Raw genomic sequence first — 25,196 nt, forward strand, 5'->3', positions numbered from 1 at the left:
TATTGTGCTTACTCAATGTCAACGATGTCTTCAGTCTCGTTCGGGTATCGAGTGGTGCTCCTGATGCCTGTGTTGCTCCCATACGCCAGAGTCTCGCCTTCATATTTATGCCAAATTTTCATTATTTCTTCAGGAAACGAAAACAGAAAAAGAGTATCCGAGAGAAGAACAGCTGTTTGCTGATAAACAGTTTGCTCCCTTTCTGCTGGTGGACCCTACCGCCGCGGGGTTCCTCGTTGTACAGACCGTGGTCCACCATGACGGCCTTGGTTTTCGCCAAAGTTGCCCGTTCATGTTCATGTCATATTGGAGGCGTTGACACCGGACGGAGGCACCATGGTTGGGTAGTATCCACCTGACGTCGGCTTGCCCTCGAAAGGACCGCACCTTTGGTTCGACACGAATGCCCCAGGTTGGAAAATGCTTGGCAGCATGGCCCCCTCGGGATCCCGCTTAACTCTTTCGTGAAGTGGGTCGTAGGTTGGTGTCATGTGCGGTACCAAGTTGTCCTGCGCATGTCGACTGTGGGTGAACATTTCCACGCCGCCCCTCGAATCGCTCGTGTCGTAGATGTGGCCTGGATAGTATTGGTACTCCTTCGTCGTTTCAATGGCTTTGGCGTCTTCCGGTGGCAACATGGTTTCGAGCTCGGGGTGGTGTCGAGTCGACCCGTAATGACCGCTTCCCCGAGAGTCAAAGCCTCCCCCATATCCGCTTCCCACCATCGTACCTGCGGGCCCAAAGTCGGAACCCATGATCGGGTTGTTGGAGTAGCCGGTGAAGCTCCCGCCAGAGCCTCCTGGACCGCTGCTTGTGCTGGCGCGCCTCTCGCTCTGGTAGTGCCCTGGTGACCGGCCACGCACAATCATCTTGGCCGACTTTCGATAGGCGACCCGCACATAGTTGTCCGGGCCTTGCGTTCCTACATCGGCCCACAACTCAATCAGAAGGTGATAGTATTGTTGGGCAGCTCGCCTCTTTCCGTTGTTTGCTGTAGCCTGCTTGAACTGGATGCGCTCAAACGTGTGTTCCGTCTGGTACGAGTCACCACCACCTTGCTGGCCACCAAATCCTCCCGGGGCGTCATAGATTCTTGACGGACCTCCCATGTTATCGTGGGAGTAGAGACCGTTGATGGGATGTGACATTTGAGGATGTTTCGGGTGGAGGCGCACTTTGCCTGGCTTCTCGACGGGGCCTTTATCTCTCTTGGGCGTATGCTGTACGAGGTCGATAACGTGGGTATCATTTTCAGCGACAACGGCCGAGATGGACATGGCAAAACCGAGAACCGAGTATGGCTGTGTTGAGCCTTGCGGTGTGAATTGTAGAGCCTGGCCGGGGAAGTGCGGGGTCAGGCCGAAGGAGCAGATGCAAGAAAAGTAGTTCCTCCTGTAGCAGGTCCAGTCTCCTTCAGACTGGAAGAAGCCCTTGTCGATGTTGCCTTGTATGTCAATCTTGACTTGCCCCATGCTTCCGTCAGTGTATTGGAGGATTCCGAGGGGGGTGATGCTGCCCAGCGGAGGCACACTCGCCTGTGCCCTCGAGGACGACGAAGGGTAGTGACCGGCGTCCATCCTCAGAGCCGCGGGCGCCGTGAAACCGGTAATGGGGCTGGAAGTTGGCGAGATGGGGTGACGGCGTAGAGCAGTTGGGTATGATGGAGATCTAGGTTGGTGCTCCGATACCCTCCTGAAGGATGGCGTTGCTGAAGAATACTGGTCTCGAGTGCTGATGTGTGTGCCGGGATGGGGTAATGCTGTGGAGCGGTGGGCATGTGCCATGCCCGTTGAAGAGGTGCTACTGTCAAGTAAGTCTGTGAGTTTGGCCATGTTCTATCTTGACAGGATAGGATCGATTTCATCCGGTAGCGTGTCGGAGGGGGGCAACAGTGTGCGACCTACTTTGATCCCAGGCGAGGCCTGACGTCTAGGCTGGGGTAGACGTGGTGAGAGGCGGCAGGATGGTAGAAGCCGCCGTCAGCGGTGTACGGAGTGGTGGTGGTTATAGGTGGATTGAACAGGTTTAAGAGTGTCGGCTGTTGTGGCGGGCCTTCGATCGTCGACAGAGAAGCATTGGCGTTGTGTTCGTAACTGATGTTCTCGTCAGCCCAAGTGGCTCCCCGAAAGAAGAGGCTTGTACAAAGCAAAAAGGTTGGAGCCTGGCACGACAACTGCTGTGTCCGCGTCCGCATGCGAGACACAGTGTCAGTGCTACCTGCTCGTCGTACTGCCAGCAGCGTGTTGCACAACGGCCAGCGGATACAGGATCGGGTCATGCGAGGACACACAACCATCTCGCGGCGATAGGCGGGAGCGCCTGCGGATTTCTAGTCGCACGTTGGTTGCCAGAAGGCAGCTACCCACGCCTGTCCATCCTTCGCCGCTGCAAAGATCAAATCCCCTTGCCTCTGCATACGTCTTGTTCCGCGTCCAAGGCACGCCAGACCAAGAGGCTGAGCCGAGATCCGATCAGAAAAGAAGAATTCGAGCCAAAGAGTCTGTATCTTTAGTAGGGCTTGCAGAGTGAGGAGTACGATTGGCAAGTCGGTGGTGGAATTCTGACCAGGGCTCCGAATAATTGGATACCCTGAAGAAGACCAGAACCGACCAGGTCTGCACACCGCAGTCCCGCAGTCCCGCAGTCCCGCAGTCCCGAGAAAGAAGCAGAAGCCGAGTCCGCCCAGACAAGGACCAGACAGACAGAAGTCGAAAGCAAATTCAAGGAGAAGTTAACATACCGCATGTCATTGCTTGAAGCTGCTTGCATATCAAGGTAATCATACCCTGTCGACGGTTCGAACTCCTGTTTGGATGGCAAGCACTTGTTAGATCGTAGCCTTTTCTTTTTGGAAGAGTGAAGAGGATGGGAATAAGAAGGAGATCTCGCAAAGTGATCTGGATGCTGTGCCGTTGCTGGAGTAGTAGCCGGGGGGAGAAGCTGTGGGTGTTGCGGGGGCGAGACGCCTCAGGCGTGTTCCGCCACAGACAAGTAGACAGAGGGGACAAGTGAGTGACCTGCGGCGCAACCATGGGCGATAGTTAGCTGGGCGTGCCAAAGAGAGACATCTTCCCACCAGGAGGTAACATGCGATAAACTAGCTTGAGAATGAGGTAGAAGAGGGAGGGGTGAATGCTGCTATTGGGGTTGACCGGTCTGGGCCTGGTCGGTCTCATTGAGCCCGACCGATGAGGAGACACGGTGGATGCAGCGGCGGCAGAAAAGCAACGGCAGCGGAAGCGGCAGCGGAAGAGGAAGAGGGAGATAGCGGAAGGGGAAGGGAGAGTGAGAGAGGAAAAGAGACTGAGAGAAAGAGAGAGGCTAAGAGACACGGGGACAGACAGAGACAGAGGGAAAGAGAGAGTTTGTGAGAAGGTGTGTGTGTGTGTGTGTGTGTGTGTGTGTGTGTGTGTGTGTGTGTGTGTGTGTGTGTGTGTGTGTGTGTGTGTGTGTGTGTGTGTGTGTGCGAGTGAGAGTGAGCGTAAGAGAGAAAGAGAGAGGTGAAGAGAGGAGGCAACATGGGAAAGACACGGTACAATCCAATACCATCAGGCACCACAGTGTACTTGCTTGCATGCCTTGCAGATGAGCGAGCCTGCCGACAGGCTAAAGTGATAAGTCTTGCAGAGCAGACATACACACTCTCTCTCATCTGCATGCTCTCACATCTCCCTCTCAAAGCTCATAAACCTGGCCGGCACACCTCACATCACCACAGGAGTGAGTGGGTGAATGAGTGCAAGGCACCGCGATGCCCCCTTCCCAGCAGCGCGCACTTTGTGTGTCGAGGGACAAGGCATTGATGATGGTGGTGGTATTGGTGGTAGTACCAATCGTCTCCGAGTCTTGTGTTCCTCATCCCATGAGATGGGCCTATGGAAATTCAAGGTCCCAAAAGAGAGAGAGAGAGAGAGAGAGAGAGAGAGAGAGAGAGAGAGAGAGAGAGAGAGAGAGAGAGAGAGAGAGAGAGAGAGAGAGAGAGAGAGAGAGAGAGAGAGAGAGAGAGAGAGAGAGAGAGAGAGAGAGAGAGAGAGTGTGTGTGTGTATGCGTGTGTGAAAGAAAGAGCAAGGAATCGAATAGAGCACAGAAGCATGCGCCTGGAACAATTGCATGCATGTTGGCTGTCCTGAATGGGCGCCCAAATGTGCTCTGTTCTGCTGCTGCATTGCTATGCTCTCTTCCCTCGACCTTGTTTTTTCCTTTCTTTTTCTTCTTCCTCTTCCTCTGGTCTGAATGCAATTCCAAGGGGAGGCCGGTGATTTGAGATGGCGAGAGGGGAAAAAATGAGAAACAAGACGAACTCAAAGTGCAGTCGACGAATGTGTGCAAGGCATGAGAGACATTGGGAAAAGCAAAGAGGGCCAAATCGCGTACGCACCTTTTAGCGAAGCCTCACTCGGCCCGCTTCCTTGCCTGTCCGTACTTCGGGACAGGATCAGGCCGTCGGGACGTGGCTAAGAACGTTCTCCGGGCGTGGACCAGCCCTCGACTCGCCCGCCCTTCCTTGCCTGCGCCACCAGTTGAAGGCGTTGTTGGTTTCTGCGCGTCTGTCTCGTTCGTCTTGTCCTGTGCGTAAATGTCTTGTCTTGCAATGTCTCTCGTCTTGCCGATAATGCTAATTTGTGCCGGATCGTAATCGTGATGTGCTGACAAGCTGTGCAGCAGATCCGACCCCAGCCGCCGACCGATGGACGGGGTTTTGACCGATTTAATCAATCAAAGTTGATGAACATGCCGGTCCATTGTTGTTATTGTTGTTGGTATGTTGCAGCACCCGCCGCAGCTGTTGCTCCAGTTGATTTCGATTTCCGGGTACGGAGTAAGGGCACAGCGTCCGTTGCGATCCGATGTAAAGGAAATGGGAGGGAAAGAAGGGAACGGAAGGGAAGAGAGCTAGGGAACGAAGCGTAAAAGTGACATTGCAGGGGGGTGTTGGTGGTTGTTCGATCAGGTAAGGCAGGCCAACCAGGATAGGAACATTGTATCCATAAGGAGTCACCTCATGAAGCGAACCGCGAAAAAGGGAGGGATTCCGAAGGGGGAAGAGGGGGGGGAGAATTGGATTACGGATACGGTACCTTTGGTAGCTGTTGAGAATTCATACGACGGTCGTCCCCCGCGGCCACGAGGGGTGTCGTGCCGTAGTAGAGGGGCGGTGATCTGGTGCTGATGCTGGCGCTGGTACTGGTGCTGGCGCTGGAACAGCGCTCTCGTCGCCCCAGTTCCTCGATCCTCTGTTTCGACACCGCAACTGTCAGCACACAATGTTCCCATAACAAACATCCTGGTTCCATTTCCAACCCAACCATCCCACCAACACAGGCCGCCAAACCGCCCAACCCTCTTCCTCCACCCGTATCTTTGAAACGTAACCAGACTGGCTCGCTTCGGCTGATTGTCATTCCCAGATACTCGGTCCTGGCATGCTTCGCTGCAATGCCCGCAGACTGTTCTGACTCTTCGCTCGGCTTCAAACATCGACTCGAACGACCTCTTCCCAAGACTCCACGCGGGATTATGGGGCTTCATCACTCACCGGTTGACTCTCCAAGAGTGCCCCTGTCATGCCAAGGGGTTGCGTGCAGCTCTTTATCCTGCTTGGCCTAACCAATTTGATTCTGCCGTCAGCAATGGACCCAATTTGCGTCTCTGTCAGAAACAAACGTGGCTGTTTCTTTTTGACCCATGAACGCATCCCAGACTGCTCCAGCATGATCGATCGATCGTGTTAGAGACACCGCCGTTGATCCACGGATTGGGCAAAAACATCATCACGCCGTTAGAGCTGTGCCGTAGCCATTGACAAATCCTCTCCGCGGGTTCCAAGACCATGCAACATACATAAAGCTGCTGTTTTTTCCCGCCGATCTGGTTGCGCACTCCTAGTTGGAAATGGTCTGGCTGGGTCGTCCTCCTCCGCACTAGGTAATCACCAGAGAACGCGGTCTCACTTACTCGCAGGAAGAAGAGCACGGCAAACTGCTATACCTGACATGAAGTTAGTCTTTATTTTTTATTTTTATTTTTTGTGTTTTGAGGAATGAATGATGCAGCTGCCTCATCAACAATGGCCAGCAAGCAAGCGATTGTTCCCGTCCGCAATAGAGACGAATCGGATTCTGACGCGGGGGAACCGGCAAGATGGGTCCTAGCCAACGGACCCTGGTGCAAATCGCGCTGAGTTGCCACCCTCGACGGATCAAGGGGAGCATCCCGCCAAATAGACGTGGTGTAGTCTACGAGGAAGGGGGAGAAGAGTTGCAGTTTGCACTTACTGAATGAGAGTTTTCCCGCTTGCCAACTTTTCGGGTTGATCAGATAGCAGACTCGTGTTGACTAAAGTCTTATCTGTCCAAGTATCGGATAGGTTTTCGATGTGAACTGTTGTGGGCTGTTGTGCAAGGAGTACGCAGTAACTCGAGCAGTCGATACTGATAGCTTCTGTTCGCTGTGAATGGTGATATCGAAGTAGTCTCTGTCCTAGAGATGTAGTTTACTAAGTCGAAGAGTCTACGAGAGGCCCGAAAAAGTGCAGGATCTTGGAAGCAAGGTATCTATATACCCTGCCAGAGGAACCCCAGATGTGGCTGGTTCAAGATCGCACAGAGAAGCAGAGATGGATTGGAGGCTCAAATTGCGACTAGATGCTGGACGCAGTTGCACAGGCCAAGAAACAACGGACAGCTGAGTTTCGCAAGCAGACGTCCTGCCGATGTCCTAGAGGCCCATGGTGCAAAGAATACAACTTACAATATCGGGGAGAGGTAGGGCGGGGGCCTCCGCGCGCCAGCAGCAAATGGGTTGTGCAGTCTCTGAGACAACGGTAAAAAGAGACATTCAGTCGTGCGGCACTGCGGAGAGCTTCCAGAACCCCCGGCCGACTTCTGAAAAAGACGTGCTTTGCCTGCCTTCGGTGCTTCCTTTGCTAGAATACGATGACGGGCGCGTAAGCCGAATGCGCAGGGTAGGAAAACTTCCCATCGCCAAGCCGTCAAGCAAAGGTACCGGGGACCGGTTAGGGCCACAGTCGAGGTATTTTGGCCAGGGGGGTGGGAGTCTGTACAACTCGACTTTGCTGCCGGCCAAACTCATCAATGGCCCAGGTCCATGGGGCTATTCAGGCAAGCAAGTGTTTGTGGCCGTGTCTGAGGGTGCACTCAAGATGGGATGATACTATGCCACTCATCAATCCGCGGGCTGACAAGCGTCCAAGCCTGATGACTAGAGACTCTTAGCCCAAGCAACGTTTCCATCGCCAAATTCTGTACATGATACAGCAGATGGATTCAGGCTTGGATCAAGGCAACTTCTTCTAACCAAGGAGCGAAGGATCTACTGACCTGCATCGGCGGGTAGCCGGATCAGTCAATGTCCCTCGGCTGGTGAGCGGAAGACGACGCCTTCCAAGCCTCGCTGAGTTTTCCTTCCATGCATCAATTCTGCACCTACCCGTTCATCCAGGGCCTTGATGAAACGCCACAAACAACCCCTTCAGATAGGGAAAGGATTTGCCCTTGGCAACGAGGTGGGCTATCAACGGCAGCTTGCAGTCGTCGTGAAAGTAGGCCTTGGGCGTTTAGCGGACAATCCCGGCCATTGAGATTTAAGTGTCGGCATGACGTCCAGATTCGACCGACACCTTGCGTTTAGTGTCGTCGGATTGGTTGAAAGAAGTTAATGGTAGCGAATTCGTTCTGGGGAGCTCTGACCTCGTGTCATCGGAACAATTGTATGCAGCCAGAGAACTTCAAGTCTGGGCTGACGGGGATGGCGGAGGCAGCCTCACATCTTCTACAGCCACACCAAAGATACGTTTGGCAACAATCGTGGTCTTGTTGAAGATCCACCACGTAGCTTTCGGCCCTAAACCCGCCCATGCGACCCAACATCATTTGGTGGCTTGTCTATGAGCACAACGCTCGAGCTGCCCCAGAATCGGCCCTGATGAACCATGGTTAGACTCGACCTGTAGAGACGTGTCTCGGCCGGCAGAGACAGGCTCGCCACATGACACGTGCGATGAGAATAGGGTTTCGCCTTATTCTGGTTGACAGGTTGCCATCGGACCATTTCTCCCCACGACACTGTGTTCCTAGGTTGGCTGGGCTTACTTTGACTAGTGGCTTGAGTGACCGTACGGATACTGAATGCCTCTCCGCGGCTGGCAAGACCGAACTCATCATCCATGGAATCGAAGCATGACAATGCAGGATCAAAACAAACTTGAGCCGTGCCTCTTCGCGGGGATCCAATGGGATGTCGCAATACCCGAGAATGGTAGAAAGGCAGGCAAAGCTAATTCCAAACAGATCTAAAGATGGTGCAGACCGGCCAATCTCTTTCCTGAGGTCAACAATCCTAGTGTCGGGAAGATAGGCTCGGCACCTCGTGTTCACAAGTGCAGACTCAATATAGGCCAGTGCGTTAGCTGATCAAGTCGTTTGTGCAGGTTCCCGTTGACTAGTCCAGAAAGATCTAGACAATTGTACCTGATGCGCGCGCCACCATACATGAGGCACGGAGCCAACTTCATTGTTTCAGAAGTCTGATTTCCGGATCTTTTTGGGCCACCGGACTGGCCGGTTGACTTATGACCTGATATCCGTGGGGGAGAAGAATCAGTCCAGCAGGACAGGGTTTGCACATTGGACATTTTGCTGCTCACGGCCAGCACTCGTGAGACAAATCTTGACCAAATGAATGCTGATGTATCGAGGCTAATTGGCAAGCAGCTGGTCGAGGATGGTCCAGTCACGTCGGATCGGGCCGCTCGAATTTGAGTGTGGCCGTTTCTTTGGCTCGTTTCAACGCCACCACCGCCGCTGCTACCGCTGTTGCTAGTACCGACGGGACGGCAGAGGTGTGAGGGGCGCTGACGATTGCTCTGTCGTGTCCGGCAGCATGCCATCGACATGCAAATCATAATGCGCCGCCCGATTCAAATGTAGCTTAATCTTCCAGCACCATGTGCCGGATTCTTCGTCGTCGCCTGCGAGATGGAAGTGTAAAAGGCACCATTTCCCCATGTTTCTTCCTTTGCCTGCTTCCATAGATCAGATTTTGTGTGATGTGACGTATCACGGACACCAGGGTCCTCTCAGTGGTGGGCGGACACTGGCTAAGGGGCAGAAGATTTGACGGCGGGCTTGCTTCAGTCAAGAAGCTGTTGTTATTGTTGCTGATGGTCTGGCGTGCAGAAAGCGAGTTGCTGTTGCATGAGGCCACAACAGGGGGGTTCAATGAGGGTGGTGACACAAGAATTTGCCGGGCAATCTGGAGAATTGCGGGAATAGAAGATGTTGCCAGCATGGGGCTAAGCGGGTGCAAGACTATGCTTCGAGGTCGATATATAGATCTCATTGGTGTGCGTCCGTGGGTTGATGTGATGGGCCATTAAGGTATCCAGGCTATGTCGCAACTTTGTCAAGCGTTGACGTTGGGTGGGATCAGGCTTCGTATCTAGTGTAAAGGCCACAACAGCCGCACAAGTTGAACATTTGGGGGTTTGGTACGGATACAGGGCTGGCGAGCGATCCATGGCCTGGGAGGCGAGTGGAATGAGCTGAGGGCGGCATAATTATTGCATTGTCGTCTATCTGTAGGCTCCTTGCTTTCTGCTTGACGATCCGGCCCAGCTAGGTACGGAAACGTGTGCACTAGGCAGGTGTGAGCATTATGAATGCTTTTCTCGTTCAAAGTGGGCGACGTTGACTTGCTCCCAGGTGTCCCAGGTGTCCTAGGTGTCTTGTGGGAGGTCGTGAGCGCCAAAGAGCGATCAATGAGATGCTGTACAGTGGTCAGCAAGGAGCCATGCATCTTAAGCCCTCGAGGAAAGGAGGAAACAAACATGTACATGCGGTGTGGTGTGGCTGACGGGCGTAGTCGATGAACAGTCGTTGGCCAAGGTGGTCAAAAGAGCCTGCACTGTCTTGGATTGGTGACGGAGGTGAGAAGATGGAGGGGATGGGATGGAGTTGACGGAAATGGGAAGTCTTCGCACGGTACGGTGTAGAAGTGGAGTCCCAGGTGAATGTATCAAGGGTCAAGTGGATCTTCCTATTGGCTAGCGGGAGAGTGCCTCATTTACACGGCCCAACCTGCATAGCATCGAATCTTCATCTTCACAACTGCAATGGATGGATGACACGGCACTCTCCTCTCCTCTTTGATCCCCGGTACGCCGAGTCACCGACCAACATTGAATGAGGTGGACCTGATGTAGGCTGCCTGCCGGAACGAGCTGCTTCCCACTGCTCTCACACACTGTGCCTTTCTGTGCCTCCGGCCCTATGAGGTAAAGGCAGGTACTCACCACCCCACCCCCTGTACATTTTGGCTCTGCTCCTTTACTTTCAAGTTCACCAAGCTCCGAGACGTCTTCCTCTTCATATCAATCACATGAAGGCTCGACGAGATATCCTCTTGCCGTGACTACAGCTGGATCTGTTTTTGGGCCTCATCCGATGCCTTGGGTCTCCGCTGGCTCGCTGCATCTCTCGCTGGCACTGCCGATCCGAGGCCCTCACCGACTCTTCAGAGGCACATTCAGTCCTCTGCCATACTGCATCGCGCCGCAATCGGGCACCTTTCGACCTTCGCCTCGTGTTTTTGGCCTTTTTCTGGCTCTTGCCTTGCTACACCGGTCGCTTCACCTCTCATGCCTCGTTCTGGTGCTTGTCCGGAAACATTGTTTTGCTGGACAAACACCCACCCCTTGGAGGGCCATAAGAACGTGAACCATGGCAACTATGCTGTTCAGAACCGAGGCCAGGCCCGATACTGTGTCTTTCCTGTATTTCAGACAAGTTGAATCGGTGCTACTGGCCTCGCTCGCTTTTTTAACACTTTTGTGGTCCAAGCCGGTCATCTACTCCAACAACAGCTATCACGGCTACATGACTGACCAGCCAGCAGATAACCCAGCCTAATGACCAGTGTTTAACACTCTAGACTACTCCATACAGAAGCTCCTTATACAGCACATAAATTATGAGTCCGGGTCATGACCAAGACCACTGAGCGTGAGTCTTGACCGGACCGTGTCCCGAACCCGCTCCATGTACTCCTTTGTACCTCTAGAGTCTTTCTGGTACCATACGACGGCTTGCCACATGTTTTCTCTTTCGGTGTCATTATGGCCAAGTTTTCTTGGGATGAGCCATGCCTCCGGATCACAATCTATCGCTGACTATTCGGGTCAGGCGTCTGACTGCTGGTATCAACGCTACTTCTTCCCGGCCTAACATCCCAGGAATGTCTCGCAGCGCGACCTAGCAGGACAACAGGAGAGCCAAACGGATCGTCTCTCTTACATGTCCGGTCATCAACCCCCTGCAAAGCAATCAAGCATACACAGGCCACTTCGACAATGTAACAGCCGCTGCAGCGACTGTGAGGACCGGGTCTTTTCTATCGGACACTCGGTAACAAAGAAGCAAGTATGCAGAGAGAGCTATCAAAAGGTTGTGGCTCTACTCCCCGGTCCTAAAGAACTCTCCCGCTACATGCGGCGTCCGCGCCGCAGACTCGACAGGGAGTGCGTTCCCAATAAGGCTTCTATCAGCAGGCCTCCTTGCCTAAACATTTACAAGGGCTGTGCAGTGGCGGGAGAAGACAAGGCGAAACAAAATTCGAAGGGGGTGAGTAGTTGACAGTGGCCGGCCTACGACTTCTCGTCTCATTCGACGTGGGTATCTAAGGCCTTGACTTGGCTTATAATTAGCCACCCCCGTCTCTGTACGGCTTGCGGCAGAAGGACCCGGCATGCTGGTTGCCTTACGAAATTGTCAAAAAGGCGGTCAAGGGAGAAAACCTACAGCATTTATTCTACGAAGAGCCATCTCATCAGCTTCAATTCCTCGATTCTCACTCCCGACACTTACCCCCCGACGCTCTCTCTGTCTTCGCGGAATTTGTCTCTCGCGCAAGGTCAACCCGACAAGCCCAAGCTCCTAAGTAAAGGAGCGGGTTGGCCGAGGAGCAGTGAGAGTACCGGCCTAGATTTCTTTATGCCATTCCAGCAAGAGGAAAGTCTCTTTGGCTTGAATATCAGGCATCGTGACTTCTGAGCACACCACACCCCCTGTCCTTGCAGGACTGTACCCCTTGGGGCGGCAACATTCATTCCAGGTGACACAAAGAGGGCTTTAGCCGAGAGGACTTCCACATCATGAAAATTTGGCAGGCAGGAAGGGGAAAGGGACTGGGCTGTCTCAGTGAGGACATCCGGCATAACACAATAAGGGTCCGATCACTGTCTTTCGGTCTCAATTACCAGGCTCATTTTGGAGAGCCACAGCGTATCGCTCAAGACACTAGAATCGGTTGAGTCTTGGTATAGGCAAATCTTTCGGGACCGATGGCTCACATGTCGCAGATCGGATAGTGAATGCTACGGTCTTGATTGTTTCGAGGCTACACGGTGCACATGAGCAGTCTTCTTGGAGCCATTGCCCTGGGATCGTCACGACATCCACGGGCTGTGACTGCCCATCTACCGAAAGGCCCCTCCCCGACGGCCTCCCTAATGGTAGGGTTCTCATCACGTTGCCTTTGATGTCGAATCTAGCCAATGTTGGGACACAGATTTCCGAATTTGTTCGCTTTCTCCTTCCAGATTGGGACTGTCAATCTTGAATTGTCAAACGTACAAGACTCAGTCAGCAAGCTTTTTTGCCACCAAGCGCCATGTTTCTTCCCCATGACTGGGCCCCTGACCATGTTGTGTAAGGCATCTTACTTCCCCGCTGAAGGCCTCCGTCACAACACAATAGGATGATTGGCAAAGGATCAAGAGCGGTCGATCACCCAGGTTGCCCGCCCTGGTCGTCCTCGGATATCCCTGAAAACCGTCCCAGACTGCCTACAAATCTCTGTCCGCGGGCTAGCAGCGTGCTCCTTACCCGTCTGTCGTCTTAAGCGTACAAGAGTACCAAAACTTAAAATGTCGCGCCATTCGCAAAAGCCAACGACGAACACCGTGTGCATCCAAGACGCACGTTGTTTCCTAGGGCCAGTTTCAGGCCCGCCTGTCAGGAGCCTGCCATGGGCTTTTGTGGATGCAACGTTGGACGGGCTCTTTATGATAGACCCATGGATTCATCGGCTACCGGGTCCTTTTCGACGTCGAGGCAAGCGCTGCCACGCTTCCGACGTGGCTTACCTGCCTGGAGTATCATAACAGCTCTGGTTCGTACGCCAACATCTGGGTCCAAAGAAGGCCTAGCCCTCGATGAGGTCAAAATGATGTGATATCTTCAACGGGCTACTAACTCGTGATTACGGTAGCCCAATAGGATGACGTGAGGAAAGTCAATCGATAGAGCCAACCGTGCGGCTACCCGATCTTCAAGGCGCGTAGCAAAGTCCACCTCGCCCGGCTACCACCATCTTCCCAGTATGGGTCCATGGATGATTCGAGACAGTTGTTGACAGCAACAGCTGAAAGAAACAAGACAGGCAGCCTATTCTGAGCCCGGGTAGGCTCAAGAACGTCACACAAACACTATCTGGCCATGAGGACGGAGTTGGCGAGTATGATGAGTTGTGATATGGCGGCTTCTTGCATCGAGACCGCCATAATAAGCCAGTCCCAGATGAGAGGATGGGATGAGGTTCAACGGAGCCATCGCCATTCCTCGGTGTCGGTGGCGTCCATGACATGCATTGCGCATCAGTCACGCCCCGCATTGGAGTGCCCGCTCCATGGACAGTTGCTGATGAACTCTTCTCCTAATCGATCAGCGCGCCTCCGACAGCGTCCCTGGGTTGACAATGGTGTACTATGTATGGGTTCCATCTTGATGCCTAGGCCTTCCATTTGAGTGAAATTTACGCCGCCTGTGCTGTCCCAGACGCCAAAGATCACCGCGTACATGGCAAACACGATGCGCCAGGCTTGCTTGCCGCATGCGGGTGGTCAAGCAGAGGATGCCTCATCTTGGGTAGAATCAGGGTATGGAACGCCCTGAAAGGTCCCTCATCTTGGAGTGCCCCTGCTAAAACAGTAGACTGAAAAAGGGGTGGCACAAAGATGGCGGATGTAGTCTTAAACTCTATGATGCTATTGGGTCTAGCGGCAGTCGGGTTTGCAAGGTGAGGACCTTTCTCACATTTTCGTAAAAGTGATGGAACAGAAACAATAGAAGTTGATTGGGAGACGAGCACCTAAACCCCCAGAAGGCCTGTCAGTCGGGCCGTAGAGGTTGTTGTTGTTGTGAAGGGGGCCCGAGTCAATTCCATTCCATGTCCGAAGTGGGTCAAGCCACAAGGTCGTGGATGTCAATGGTTCAGGACCTGCCGAACCGGTCGACCGGCAGAGCGGGTCCTGCCTGTGTCCGGGCCGGGGCACCTTCTTCGCGCATCCGAACGCTCAGACCATGGGTTTGCCCCAAGGTGGAAAGGCCCTGCCGCCCGACTCATTCAGTGATTCAGCATTGAGCAAGGGCACTGGGGAGTCTGGAAGTCCGTGTAAACCCGGGACTCAGTCTGGACTCTACGGAGTAACCAGCCCTGTGGAGGGGAAGCAGCGTATTAGCGCTTGTGGGCGGATCCAATTGACAACTGGCGGAAGCTGACAAACAACAAAACGAGGCGCATGAGGGGTGCTTATCACATTGCAGCATGACGTTTGTAACGTTTCCCCCCCTTCCAAGCCACGCTACGGCCCTTATTCGATCCTAAAGCTAATTAGGGCATCAATCAATCCTTTGGTGAGCAACAACTGCCCAGGGAAAGCGAGGCAATGACTCTGCTGTTCTCATCTCGCCCTGCAGATTGAGCTGCCTGACTGACTGACGGAGCTGCCTGTGACTCACAGCAAGAAAAAAAAGAGTAATTGGCGACTCATCTCGTTGTTGCTGACGCTTAACCCAAGGCGGATGCAAAAGGCGGCAACAACATTCCAGAGTACAGGGAGTACATAGCGACAAAGCCTCGCCGCCTGGAAGCTTGTTTGCTCTGCTCTGCAACAACGACGATCGACAACAACGACGAGAAACCTACCTTGGCTTCTCCACCCCCCGCCTCAACCTCCCCTTCGGAAGCCTCCTCCCACAGCTTCCCCCTTCCATACCTCCATCTCTCGCCCGGGCATGACTAAGAAAAGGCATCAGGCGTTATACTCGAAGCCGCAGTCAACTGCCCCGTCTTCATTGGGTGCCTCAGCTTCAGCCTCTTCTTCTGCCCGTAAGTCCAGCTCCAACCCCACGCCCATTGCACACCCCCCGGCCGTGGTCCCCCTCTCTCCTCTCTCTAACCCATCCTTGCCTTTCCTCTGACCGAGGTCTTCTACGTGACGTCGCTTCGGCCACTGACAACGATGCAACACAGAGAACCAACGTAGGGGCGTTAACGAACTTTTGGCTGATCTTCGTCGGTCATCCTCCCGTGCTACCCCGACAGCATCAGCAGCAGCATCGGCAGCGACCACGCCCACCGTCCCACCCGCTCTGCGACAGATCCTCCAGATCCCAGAGACGCCTCCGCCAGCACCCAGGCGTGTCCCAAGATTCGACGCTACAGGCAGACGAGTACCACCTGGCCCGCCACCTCCGCGCAGCTGGTTATCACGATCCAGCCATGTCCAGCGCGCGCACGCGACCGCCGCCCACCGCGGCGCCCAGGCCATGGAGGGTCTGCCTGGCACGTACGAGCCGGACAAGGGCAGCCTGATGGACCTTGTCCTTCGAAGGATGGCCCTGAACTGGGAGCTCCATAAAGATTACGATCAGTACTACTTGCACACGCTGCCCAGCCGCGTCAGGGCCTCGTTGGCAAAGTATGTTGGCGTATGGCACGAGGGCGGCGCATCCGCTGCAGACCTGCACAACATTCTGATTCCTCCTGCGGCGGCGCACGAGGGCCAGCAGCCACTTGATGTCGACGGCCTTGTGTCCCTGAACAACGACGTCTATTCCCTCGACCTGACTGGCTCGGTGGGCCACTCCATGACCGTCAGGGAGTTGGCCGACGTTCTGTTCCCGCAGCAGCTGGCGAGCGCCGCCGAGGCCGTGCAGGATTCTTGGGACACAGCAGAGGCGCCCTCGCTCCCGCCGAAGCTTCTCCCCAACATCACTCACCTCTGCCTCACCGTCGCCTCTAGCGCGCAGCAAGGCGGTGGGACGACTGGCGTGTCATGGAAGCAGCTCCTCTCGCTCGCGGCGAAGCTGCCCACGCTCACGCACCTGAGCCTAGCGTATTGGCCCGAGCCGTCGCTGACGCCCAACGCAAAGTTCTCCAAGATTGCGTCGTCTGATGGCCGCGCCGAGACTTACTCGGGCACGGGAGCGTACGCGCACACTCTGGACGATGACTGGTCCGAGGCCGTCATTCTGCTGAGGAAGCTGAGCAAGTGCCTTTACGGGCTGGAGTATCTCGACCTCACGGGCTGCGGCACGTGGTTCAAGGCGCTCATGGCCAACGTTGACGGTGACAAGGTCGACTGGACCGGGCCATGGGGCAAGGTGTCCAAGTTGAAATTGAGATACGGGTATGAAATCAGCGTAGATACGCCGATTGCGGACCACGAGAGGTACCGTGAGGCGGCGCAAATGGCAAAGGCTATTGAGAAGTACATTGTAGCGCAAAGGGCTGGAAAGGGGAGATTCATCAACGTGGACAGTGATCCGATAGAGGATGTGCAAATGCCAATGATGCCGTTCATATTCTGAAGACGAGAAATCAAATTACAAAATATTCCTAACAAAGTTTCTGAACATTTGGTCCTTTTAGTTGAGAGTGCAATTGCCACATCATGTCCCAACGACTTTCACGCATCCTGTCCGCCAGCCTGCCGGCTCGCATCCCACAGCTCTCTGAACCTGCCCTGCCTCTGGTCCAACAGCTCCCGGGGATTCCCGACCTCGACGACGCGACCTTTATCGAGGACCACGACGCGATCAAAGTCGATGACCGTGTCTAGCCTATGAGCGATGGCGATGATTGTGTGGTGCTTGAATTCCTCGCGGATGAGATCTTTGACTATTCGCTCCGTGTGGGCGTCGACACTTTTGTCATTGTCAGTTTTAGGCACTAGAGAGCAAAAAGAAAAGAAAAGAAAGAAGGAGGGGGCATGAAAGGGGAGGAAGATGGCTTACCTGCTCGTCGCCTCGTCAAGGAGTAGAACCCGTCCGACATCTTTCCTGAGAATCGCCCTCGCGAGGAAGAAAAGCTGTCTCTGTCCGTGACTTAGCGCTTCCTCTGCGAACTGAGCTTCCAGTCCGCCGTTGTCGCGGATAGTATCCCACAGCCCGACGCGTGTCAATACCGAGACAAGGACATTATTGTTAGCATCGGCATCAGCTTCCGCATCAGACACCAAGCCTAGCGGATCGAGATTCTGGCGGACCGTCCCGGGTAACACGAACTGGTCCTGTGTTATCGCGACGAGGGCCGATCGTAACGGCAGGAGTGGGAGAGCGTCGATGGGAATACCGTCGATGGAGATTGTGCCGGAGGATAGAGGTAGGAGGCGCAGGAGGGCGAGGAGGAGGGAGGACTTGCCGCTTCCTGTGCGGCCTACGATGCCTGTTTTGGAGGCGGGGGGGAGGGAGAGGGTGATGCCGTCTAGAGCTTTCGCGGTGGCCGCAGGATGGCTCTCGGTATCAGTGTCTGGATAAGTCTGATCGTACGAAGCTACGACGTCGTGGAGCTCGATGGCACCGCGGGAAGGCCAGCCCTGGACGATCGCAGCCTCTGGAGCCTGCTGCGTTTGCCCGCCGGCAGCAGACTGAATCATCAGTGCCTCCCGCTTAAAAACATCCGCCTCAACCTCATCAGGCGTCTCCTCAGCAAAGTTCTTGATGCGTGCCACCGCACCGATGGAGGTCTCCAGCGAGGTCCAGAACTGGATGAGCATCTTGAGCGTCTCGGTGAAGGATATGAGCTGGACGAGGGAGACGCCGGTGAGGGCGACGGAGACCGTGTCGCGGAGGCGGACGGCGAGACCGACGACGAGGAGGGCGAGCGCCGTGGTGGTGAGGTCGAGGACGAGGGTGAGCCATTGCTGGGTGAGGAGGAGGATGTAAAAGGGGCGCTGGGAGCGGTCTATGAGGGCGTGGGCGTGGGTTATGGAGGGGGTTGTGAGGGAATGGGCGCGGAGGGTCGGGAGGCCTGAGAGGGTTTCGAGGAAGTGTGTGCTTGAGATTTGGTTAGGTTACGAAAGCTTGGAAGATGAGATCAAGGAGTTTGAGGAGGAGGGGATCTTACTAGACGGGAGCCTTCTCTTCGAGGTCTAGGAGGCGTAGTTGGCGCGAGGTGCGGAGGTAGGCACGTTGGATGTAGTAGAAGACTAGGATCAGGACGGGGAAGCTGATGGCGATGTACCAGGAGGCGGAAGCTATGAGGAAGGCTTTGCCAATGCAGGTGAAGAAGCCTGTCGGTGACGTTTGGGTTAGATCTCGCCGCTTTAGTTTGAGACTGGAGTGGGAGTGGGAGTTTGGTGGCTTACTTGCGAGAGAAACGACTAGAGCTAGGGGAAGGCTTCTATCTATCAGACCTACGTCTTGTGAAAACCTAGGCCGTATCAGTTTCATAGTATGAGGTGAATGAAGGTGACGTAAATTTAGGCTTACCGGGTGGTGATGGATCCGGTATCTGTTTTCGTGAACAGAGATAGAGGCGCGCTGTACAAGATATTGAGATTCACAGTCGGTCATTTGAGGGGTTACGGGAGATACTCACTGCATGACGGCCTTGAGGAGACGTTGGTGTAGACTGATGCCCGACTTTGAAGCAACTGGAACAAGAACGAACCTGAACGATCCAGGTTGTCAGCTTTTGACGTATTTATCAACTCAATGAGAGAGGGTTTCAGACTTACCAGATGAGGACCGCAAAGCACAAGACACCGCTAATTTGGAAAGCGGCATATACTCCGAGGTAGTAGGCATCGTGGCTCGCGGGACTTTCAGCCTGGGAGTCCGTCCAGAACTTCAACCACACGGCTGGTCTCATTTGTTAGCGATGCTTCTTTCGAGTGCTCCCGAAAAGGGTGTTGGTGAGACTTACTCGGAAACGTCGAGAAGAACGCCCATGTCACCTCCAAGGCCATCAAGACGGCCACGAGGGAGGCGCCGACGCTACCAAAGTAGTAGCCGTAGACGCTCCAGTCGCCCAGCTGCCGTCTCTTGTCGTCTTGCTCTTTTACTGTTTTGGCCCTCTTCTCTAAAGAGTCGTCACTTGTGGTCCTGTCTGCAGGCTCTTCTGACGGGGGGCTGCTCTCGTCCTGTTTCTCGGTGTTGGAGGAAATGAGACTCAAGACGTAGCCCTTGGCGTGTAGACAATCTTCAAAGCTTCCTTTCTCTGATATTTTGCCGTTCTCGAGGGCGATGATCATGTCTGACTGAGAAAGAAAGCTCACTGTATCTGCTTGTCAGCGATATGTATCATGAGGGTTGATGAGTGTTGAGCGGTTGATACCAGACTGAGTCGCGAGAACGATTGTAGTCCCCCAGGTCCGTAAGATTCCAGTCCTGGCACCAAAGACGCGCTGGAACACTGTCCTGGCTGTATGGTTATCTAAGCCGCTGAAGATGTCGTCAAACAGAGCAATCTGAGGGCGGGAATAGATGGCTCTGGCAAGTGCCTAAACCTTGTTAGTCGAAGAGGACGAATTCAGCCCATGGAACTACATACGACACGCTGCTTCTGGCCGCCACTAAGAGCAATGCCCTTGCTTCCGATCGATGATTCATCTCCATCTGGAAGCTGAGCGAGGTCCTTCTCAAGATCGCATGCATTGAGAACTTGTTGGTAGAGTTTTTGGTCAAAGTCGGAGAAGCAGATGATGTTCTTTCGGACAGTCTCGTTCTAAATATCTTTTAGTGATGCTCACACTTCCTCGTCTGTGAATGTACTTACAATGAGCCAGGGGCTCTGCTCACACCAAGAGACGCGATCGCTGGACAGGGCAACAGTTCCGGTGACGTGAGGCAGCTCGCCAAGAAGACCTTTTAGAAGTGTACTCTTCCCGGATGCAACTGGCCCCACGAGCATGACGAGCTGGCCTTGAGAGATGCTGAAGTCCATGAGATCAACTGCGGGACTTGTTTCGGGCTTCCATGCCAGCGTCGCTTCTTTCACCCGAATGGCGATAGGGCCAGTGGGCTTCGTATCTGGTGAAACCCGCCCTTTACCTCTCTCCAGATTCTGGAGTTGCACATCTTGAGAGTAGGAGCCCGTCCGCTCAGATGAGCCAGCAGGTGGTCCCGACGGAAGATCTCGATACTCTGCTCGCGGCGGCTCAGACAGGTACTTTTCGATGCGGTTGAAGCACCCCAGAGCCGCACTCATGTCGAGGACGACCTCGAACATCCAAAAGAGTGGCTGGGCCAGCAGTATGATCAACGACAGCGCGGCGAAGAGCTTCGTGGCGTCGAGTACTTGACCGTTCTTGGATGCAATTGTCGTGTACATGGCAAAGGCCACGACGGGGGCGATCATAAGGGGAACCTGGGCGACGGCGGACGTGACGGCGCCGATCACGCGGAAGGGAGTCGCCGCTCTCATCTCGGCGAGCCGGAGGTCGGCCAGAGTCTGGAAGAGTTTCTGGGTCAGACCCGACATTTTGATGCTCTTGATGTGGCCTATCATGGCCGAGGTGATTCCTTTGAAGGGGTCAGCAAAATATGCGTCAGGGGAGAGGATAATACAGACCAATGCGCTTCTGAACCTTTTCAACCCAGAGGATCTGGTACTTCTGAGCAGAGGGGGCAAGGCATACGGTGGCGCCCAGCGCGAATACCGACACAATGATCGGACCACTGGCTGCGTAGCCGAGGTGAGTGCTGAGAATCCATGTGGCGAGGGCGATTTGGATGGTGTTGGCCCAGAACTCATGAACTTCGCGCCAAGCACGAATGATGGCTTCAACCTGAGAGGCGAAAGTCAGTAAATGGTGTCGAAGATGGGAGGTGAAAAAGTGCAACGACTTACATCAGTTGACATGAGAGTCACAGCCGCGGAGTCGTCTCCCGGGGCGACACGCAGCTCCGTTGTCTTGGTGTAGATGGCAGCGACCAAGACGCCTCGGAGCATAGTCAGACACCGGAAAGCGGCGTGCCAGTAGAAGCTCGACGAGATGGAAATGCCCAGATAGACAAGGCCATAGGCACCAATGAGGCCGTAGCCATAGTTGACCGTCTCGTCAGGATTCTGCAGGAACTCAAGGAACCGGTTCAAGATCAGGGGCTGGCAAATGGTGAAGCCGAGCAGGAAGAGCCTGGGAAGGATAACTGCCAGCAACTGCCATTTCAGCGTGACGATGCACGTCCTGATGAGACGGTACCTTGGCGATCGTGATGCTTCGCTGGATTGGTCGCCCGTCGAGAGAGACGGGGACTTGTCCCAGTGAAGCCAGAACCTCTCATTCAGCACAGCAGCCGACATGGACCCGTCCAAGACGAACAGGTCCAGCGGCTTCAGGAGACGACGGAATCCCGTCAGCAGCAGCGGCGTAAGCCACCAAAAGAGACCGCGGCTGTAGATGCCGCTGGTCTCCTCGGGACTGTACGATGACTGACCACCGGCCGCCGACGACGACACGAGATAGCGCGTCTTCTCCTGGGCTTCGAGGATCACGATGGCCGTCTTGCACGCGAAAGACGCGGCGAAGACGGCACTGATGGCGACGCTTAGGTGCGACAGCCACATGGTGCGGAGGATAGCTCCGTCCAGCACCAGGGACACGAGGATATATGTATTCAGGATGGACGAAGGCTTAAGGCTCTTCGCATGTTCTATGTACGAGAGTCCGGCAAACATGACGGTGGCAGCAAAGGACGCGCACGAGGCGGCGACGGAGACTGCGCGCAGACGATTCCCGACGACGTCGCCGCGACGATGCGCCGACCACAAACCTAGGAGAACCAGTTGTATGATGGCGAGGAAGGCGATGGCGGCCTGTTTTGTTAGACGGAGGGTGGTGCCGTTGACGGCGTAGGGGAGTTTGCCGAGGTAGCGGAAGCGTAGGGGCGCGATGAGGATGAGGAGCGAGGCGGGGAGAATGGTGAAGAGACATTGTTCAAAGGTCAGGGTGAAATCGAAACCGTCGCGGCAAAGCTGGACGATTGGCCCGAAGGCATCGTCGGCGGTGAGGGAACAGCCGTCAGCGGTTGAATTGGCCATGATGAGTGCAGTGTTCAATGATGATAGAAACGATCACAAAATGGGTTTGGAGGAACAACAGAATAAGCAGGACGAGGAGTGAGGGGGGGTCAGTCACTTTAAAGGACGGAAAATCAAGCTGCACGTTGCGGCACAGTCGGCCCAAAGAGTCTTCCCCTGAGACAAGTCCGTTTGAGGAAGGTAGATAAGCAGATTGACTAAGTCAACTAGCGTTAGTTACGGGATTCGTAACCGGAGAGGAGATCATAATAAGACTAAACAGCACTCAAGAGTTGGGCAAAAAACGAAGCTATTCGCAATAGCAGGTCATCGCATGTTGCAGCTGTGTTGGACTGTATTCTTCTGCTTTGGATAACGATGCCAAGAATGGACAGCTCATGCACCCACCTGGAGGCTGGGGCGAATCCACCGAGTGACGATCTAGCCTGGAACGATTGCTTCCAGAGAGTCAAAGGTCAAATCAGAGTTTAGCGCTGGCCAAGATGGGGGACTCGCGGTCTATCGGAACGTTTGACTGCACCAGGAGACAAAGAAGCCTCCACAGGCGGTAAACAACCTCAGAAGCAGGACCCTTCAGAGTCTCGACTGGCTATGAAAGCTCCAAAACTTGCTGTGGCATCCCTGTTCGTCTCCTGTTTTTGTTGTTCTCATCCAAACAGGTTTCCCGGGTGTCATCCGATGGACGGCTGGCGACTAGACCCTCGTCTAGCCGTATGAAGACGTGGATACGTACCTAGCAAAAAAAAAATAGTGTGGGTCCAAGTGCAGCCCCCAATTGGGAAAGAAATGTTGTGGCTCAGTGGAAAGACCGATGACGTAAACTTGGATATTGTCGTACTTCGTACACATCCACAACCCGAGCAACAAGTCACCAACCACACACCCTTCCTTCATGACTAAAATTCTTGGCCACGTCAGGCTCGACCTAGACTTGCTGTGTTGTTCAACGCCTCAGCAAGCAAGTACGCAAGATGATGTCTCCCTTCCTATCTGTGGACTTTGTGTATTCTTACACTTGTTTGTGGCACCCACGTTGTTCTAAGGCGCCCAACTTCCAACTACCGCTCTCGCCCTCCCTCCCCCCGTAACCCATTCCATTCTAATCATGGCCTTGCCCCTAGTCCACTGTCCAGGCGAGTGACGCCGATGGGGCCGCCGGCCTTGTTCCTGTCCCTCGTCTCCATCACAGCATTCTTTCACGTACACTCAGGGTCCCCTCGGTTGCATCATTGCCGGCCCAGGGTCTTGGATGGCTGGTTCGATGTGATTCACTCATTGTTCCTTAGGCTACTTGCTCTCCCTCAATAAGACCTGGGCCCCTTTGCTACCTTTGAAGTCATTCGGTCTCGGGCCTTTTGATTCTGAACATCACGCTTCCAAGTGACAGGCAGTACCTACCCATAAGTCTCTCGCCAAATCTCAGGTTCGCGATTACGAAATCCGCCGTGTACCCAAACAATCTACATACAACCCCGTCTTCATCAAGCAAATTTTCATTTGTCCAACGCGAGCGAGATCAGCCATTGCCGACAACATGCATTTCACCGTGATAGTACCGTTGGTACTGTCCATCGTGGCATTCGTCCTCTCTTTCCTCGCCCTCTTCGCCGGGCACAAGGAGGGCTTCATGGAGGACTACGACGTCGTCCGCCTCAACACCTCGACCCTGGGCCACAACCTCATCCCCACTGCAACCTCCGAGGCCGATCCTGCCTCGACCACCGGCAGCTTGCTCGACAAGTTCATCGACGGCGTAGGCGACAAGGTGTCCGGCATCCTCAACGACATTGGCAACGATGTTGCTGACCGCCTCGCCGACGAGTTGGGAATCTCCGAGTGGTACTCTCTGCACCTGATGGATGTGTGCCACGGCCAATTCTCGCCCAATGTGACGGCGCCCAACGTCTGGCTGAACGTCACGAACTGCACCCAGCCGTCTCCTGGTCGTAAGTAAACCCCACTAGTACCTTAGTACCCTATCATTTCAACGTTGTACGCTAACATGGAAAACTAGCAAACGTTAATCTCACCAAGATGCTGGACCAAGAACTCGAAATTGGCCCTCTGAGCCTGAGCCTGTCCGACCTCAACTGGCCCGACACCATCGAGGACGCTATGGACAAGGTCAACAAGGCCCTCCTCGCCATTTTTGTCCTCTATGTCATGGGCATCGGCTTCTCGGGCCTCGCCATCCTCGGCTCGCTGGCCGCCTTCTTCCTCGGCTTCAAGAAGCGCATGACACTCACCAACTTTGCTTTCACCTTTTTGGCGGCTCTCGTGCTCTTCGCCGGCAGTCTCGTCACGACGATTGGCGCGAAAGAGGGCGCGAAGCAGATCACGGACATTGGCGAGGAAGTCGGCATCTCGGCCAAGGTGGGCCAGAAGTTTATGATCATCTCCTGGGTGGCTTTCGCCGTCATGTTTGCGGCGTCCGTTTACTGGGTCACGCAGTTCTGCGCCGAGAGGCGGTCGCGCAGAACGCCGCGCGATTATACCGAGAAGCGCCATAAGAAGGGCAGCTTCTAGAATCGAAGCATTCTCTCCGGTTTGACTCGTCAGAGTCGTCAAACCATGGGTGCGCCTTTCACTTCTCTCAGATTGAGAAACCTCAGTACGAAAGCGTTGCATTTGAAACGATACCTTTGCCGTGTTTGCCCCGATAGCTGGCATATCATGGCTATTCCCGACATCACGATCCTTTTTTTGCCTTGTTAGAGATACCATTGTTGCGATATATAAACCAAGAGTGCACTATTTCATAGCATTATCTCTAGAACCACATCAATAAAGATGTTTTCACTCAAAGTAAACCCAACAGCTACTGTGAAAACCCTTAGTCCATCATGGGTGAGACCGCAGTTATGACTGTAATTTCCTCTGAGTAAATAGATATGATTCGTTTCCAGCTTCATAAAAACGAGCGAAGATACAGGACTACTCAACTTTACTCACAGCCTCCAACATCCGATTCTGCCTTCGGAGGAGACCCACGCCCGGCTCCGGCGTCACGCACCCCGGAATGTGGGGTACGTCATTCCTCCCCAAACAGGCAACAACCACCATGTCTCGA

General features: G+C 54.3%; 5 protein-coding genes across 5 annotated transcripts; 3 read left to right on the forward strand and 2 right to left on the reverse strand.

The window, feature by feature from the left end:
* Positions 1-296: 296 nt before the first annotated feature.
* BDP55DRAFT_553903 (NDT80/PhoG like DNA-binding family protein) lies at positions 297-2,194 on the reverse strand (the record flags this gene model as incomplete). Its single annotated transcript, XM_060569337.1, has 2 exons — positions 297-1,803; positions 1,905-2,194. The coding sequence occupies 2 exons, from the start codon at positions 2,192-2,194 to the stop codon at positions 297-299; spliced, it is 1,797 nt and encodes a 598-aa protein (XP_060428760.1).
* An 8,783-nt stretch (positions 2,195-10,977) lies between these two features.
* BDP55DRAFT_172061 (uncharacterized protein) lies at positions 10,978-12,192 on the forward strand. The gene is made up of 3 exons (XM_060565757.1): positions 10,978-11,022; positions 11,203-11,640; positions 11,701-12,192. The coding sequence occupies exons 2-3, from the start codon at positions 11,314-11,316 to the stop codon at positions 12,067-12,069; spliced, it is 696 nt and encodes a 231-aa protein (XP_060428761.1). The 5' UTR covers positions 10,978-11,022; positions 11,203-11,313; the 3' UTR covers positions 12,070-12,192.
* Positions 12,193-14,700: 2,508 nt separating this feature from the next.
* BDP55DRAFT_666206 (tafazzin) lies at positions 14,701-16,705 on the forward strand. The gene is made up of 2 exons (XM_060575086.1): positions 14,701-15,187; positions 15,332-16,705. Exons 1-2 carry the CDS (start codon positions 15,094-15,096, stop codon positions 16,669-16,671), a joined length of 1,434 nt encoding a protein of 477 aa, XP_060428762.1. The 5' UTR covers positions 14,701-15,093; the 3' UTR covers positions 16,672-16,705.
* Positions 16,706-22,223, reverse strand: BDP55DRAFT_716193 (P-loop containing nucleoside triphosphate hydrolase protein). Its single transcript, XM_060578334.1, has 13 exons — positions 20,936-22,223; positions 20,657-20,873; positions 19,862-20,607; positions 19,637-19,810; positions 19,421-19,586; positions 19,010-19,360; positions 18,822-18,945; positions 18,683-18,754; positions 18,574-18,624; positions 18,450-18,514; positions 18,209-18,374; positions 17,098-18,138; positions 16,706-17,007 (listed from the first exon to the last, which is right to left on the reverse strand). The coding sequence occupies exons 1-13, from the start codon at positions 22,124-22,126 to the stop codon at positions 16,770-16,772; spliced, it is 4,602 nt and encodes a 1,533-aa protein (XP_060428763.1). The 5' UTR covers positions 22,127-22,223; the 3' UTR covers positions 16,706-16,769.
* Positions 22,224-23,660: 1,437 nt separating this feature from the next.
* BDP55DRAFT_729409 (SUR7 protein) lies at positions 23,661-24,652 on the forward strand (the record flags this gene model as incomplete). Its single annotated transcript, XM_060579562.1, has 2 exons — positions 23,661-24,072; positions 24,141-24,652. 2 exons carry the CDS (start codon positions 23,661-23,663, stop codon positions 24,650-24,652), a joined length of 924 nt encoding a protein of 307 aa, XP_060428764.1.
* Between the last annotated feature and the right edge of the window lie 544 nt (positions 24,653-25,196).

The sequence above is a fragment of the Colletotrichum godetiae genome (assembly GCF_030913485.1).
Source record: "Colletotrichum godetiae strain CBS 193.32 chromosome Unknown BDP55scaffold_24, whole genome shotgun sequence".
Lineage (NCBI taxonomy): Eukaryota > Fungi > Ascomycota > Sordariomycetes > Glomerellales > Glomerellaceae > Colletotrichum > Colletotrichum godetiae.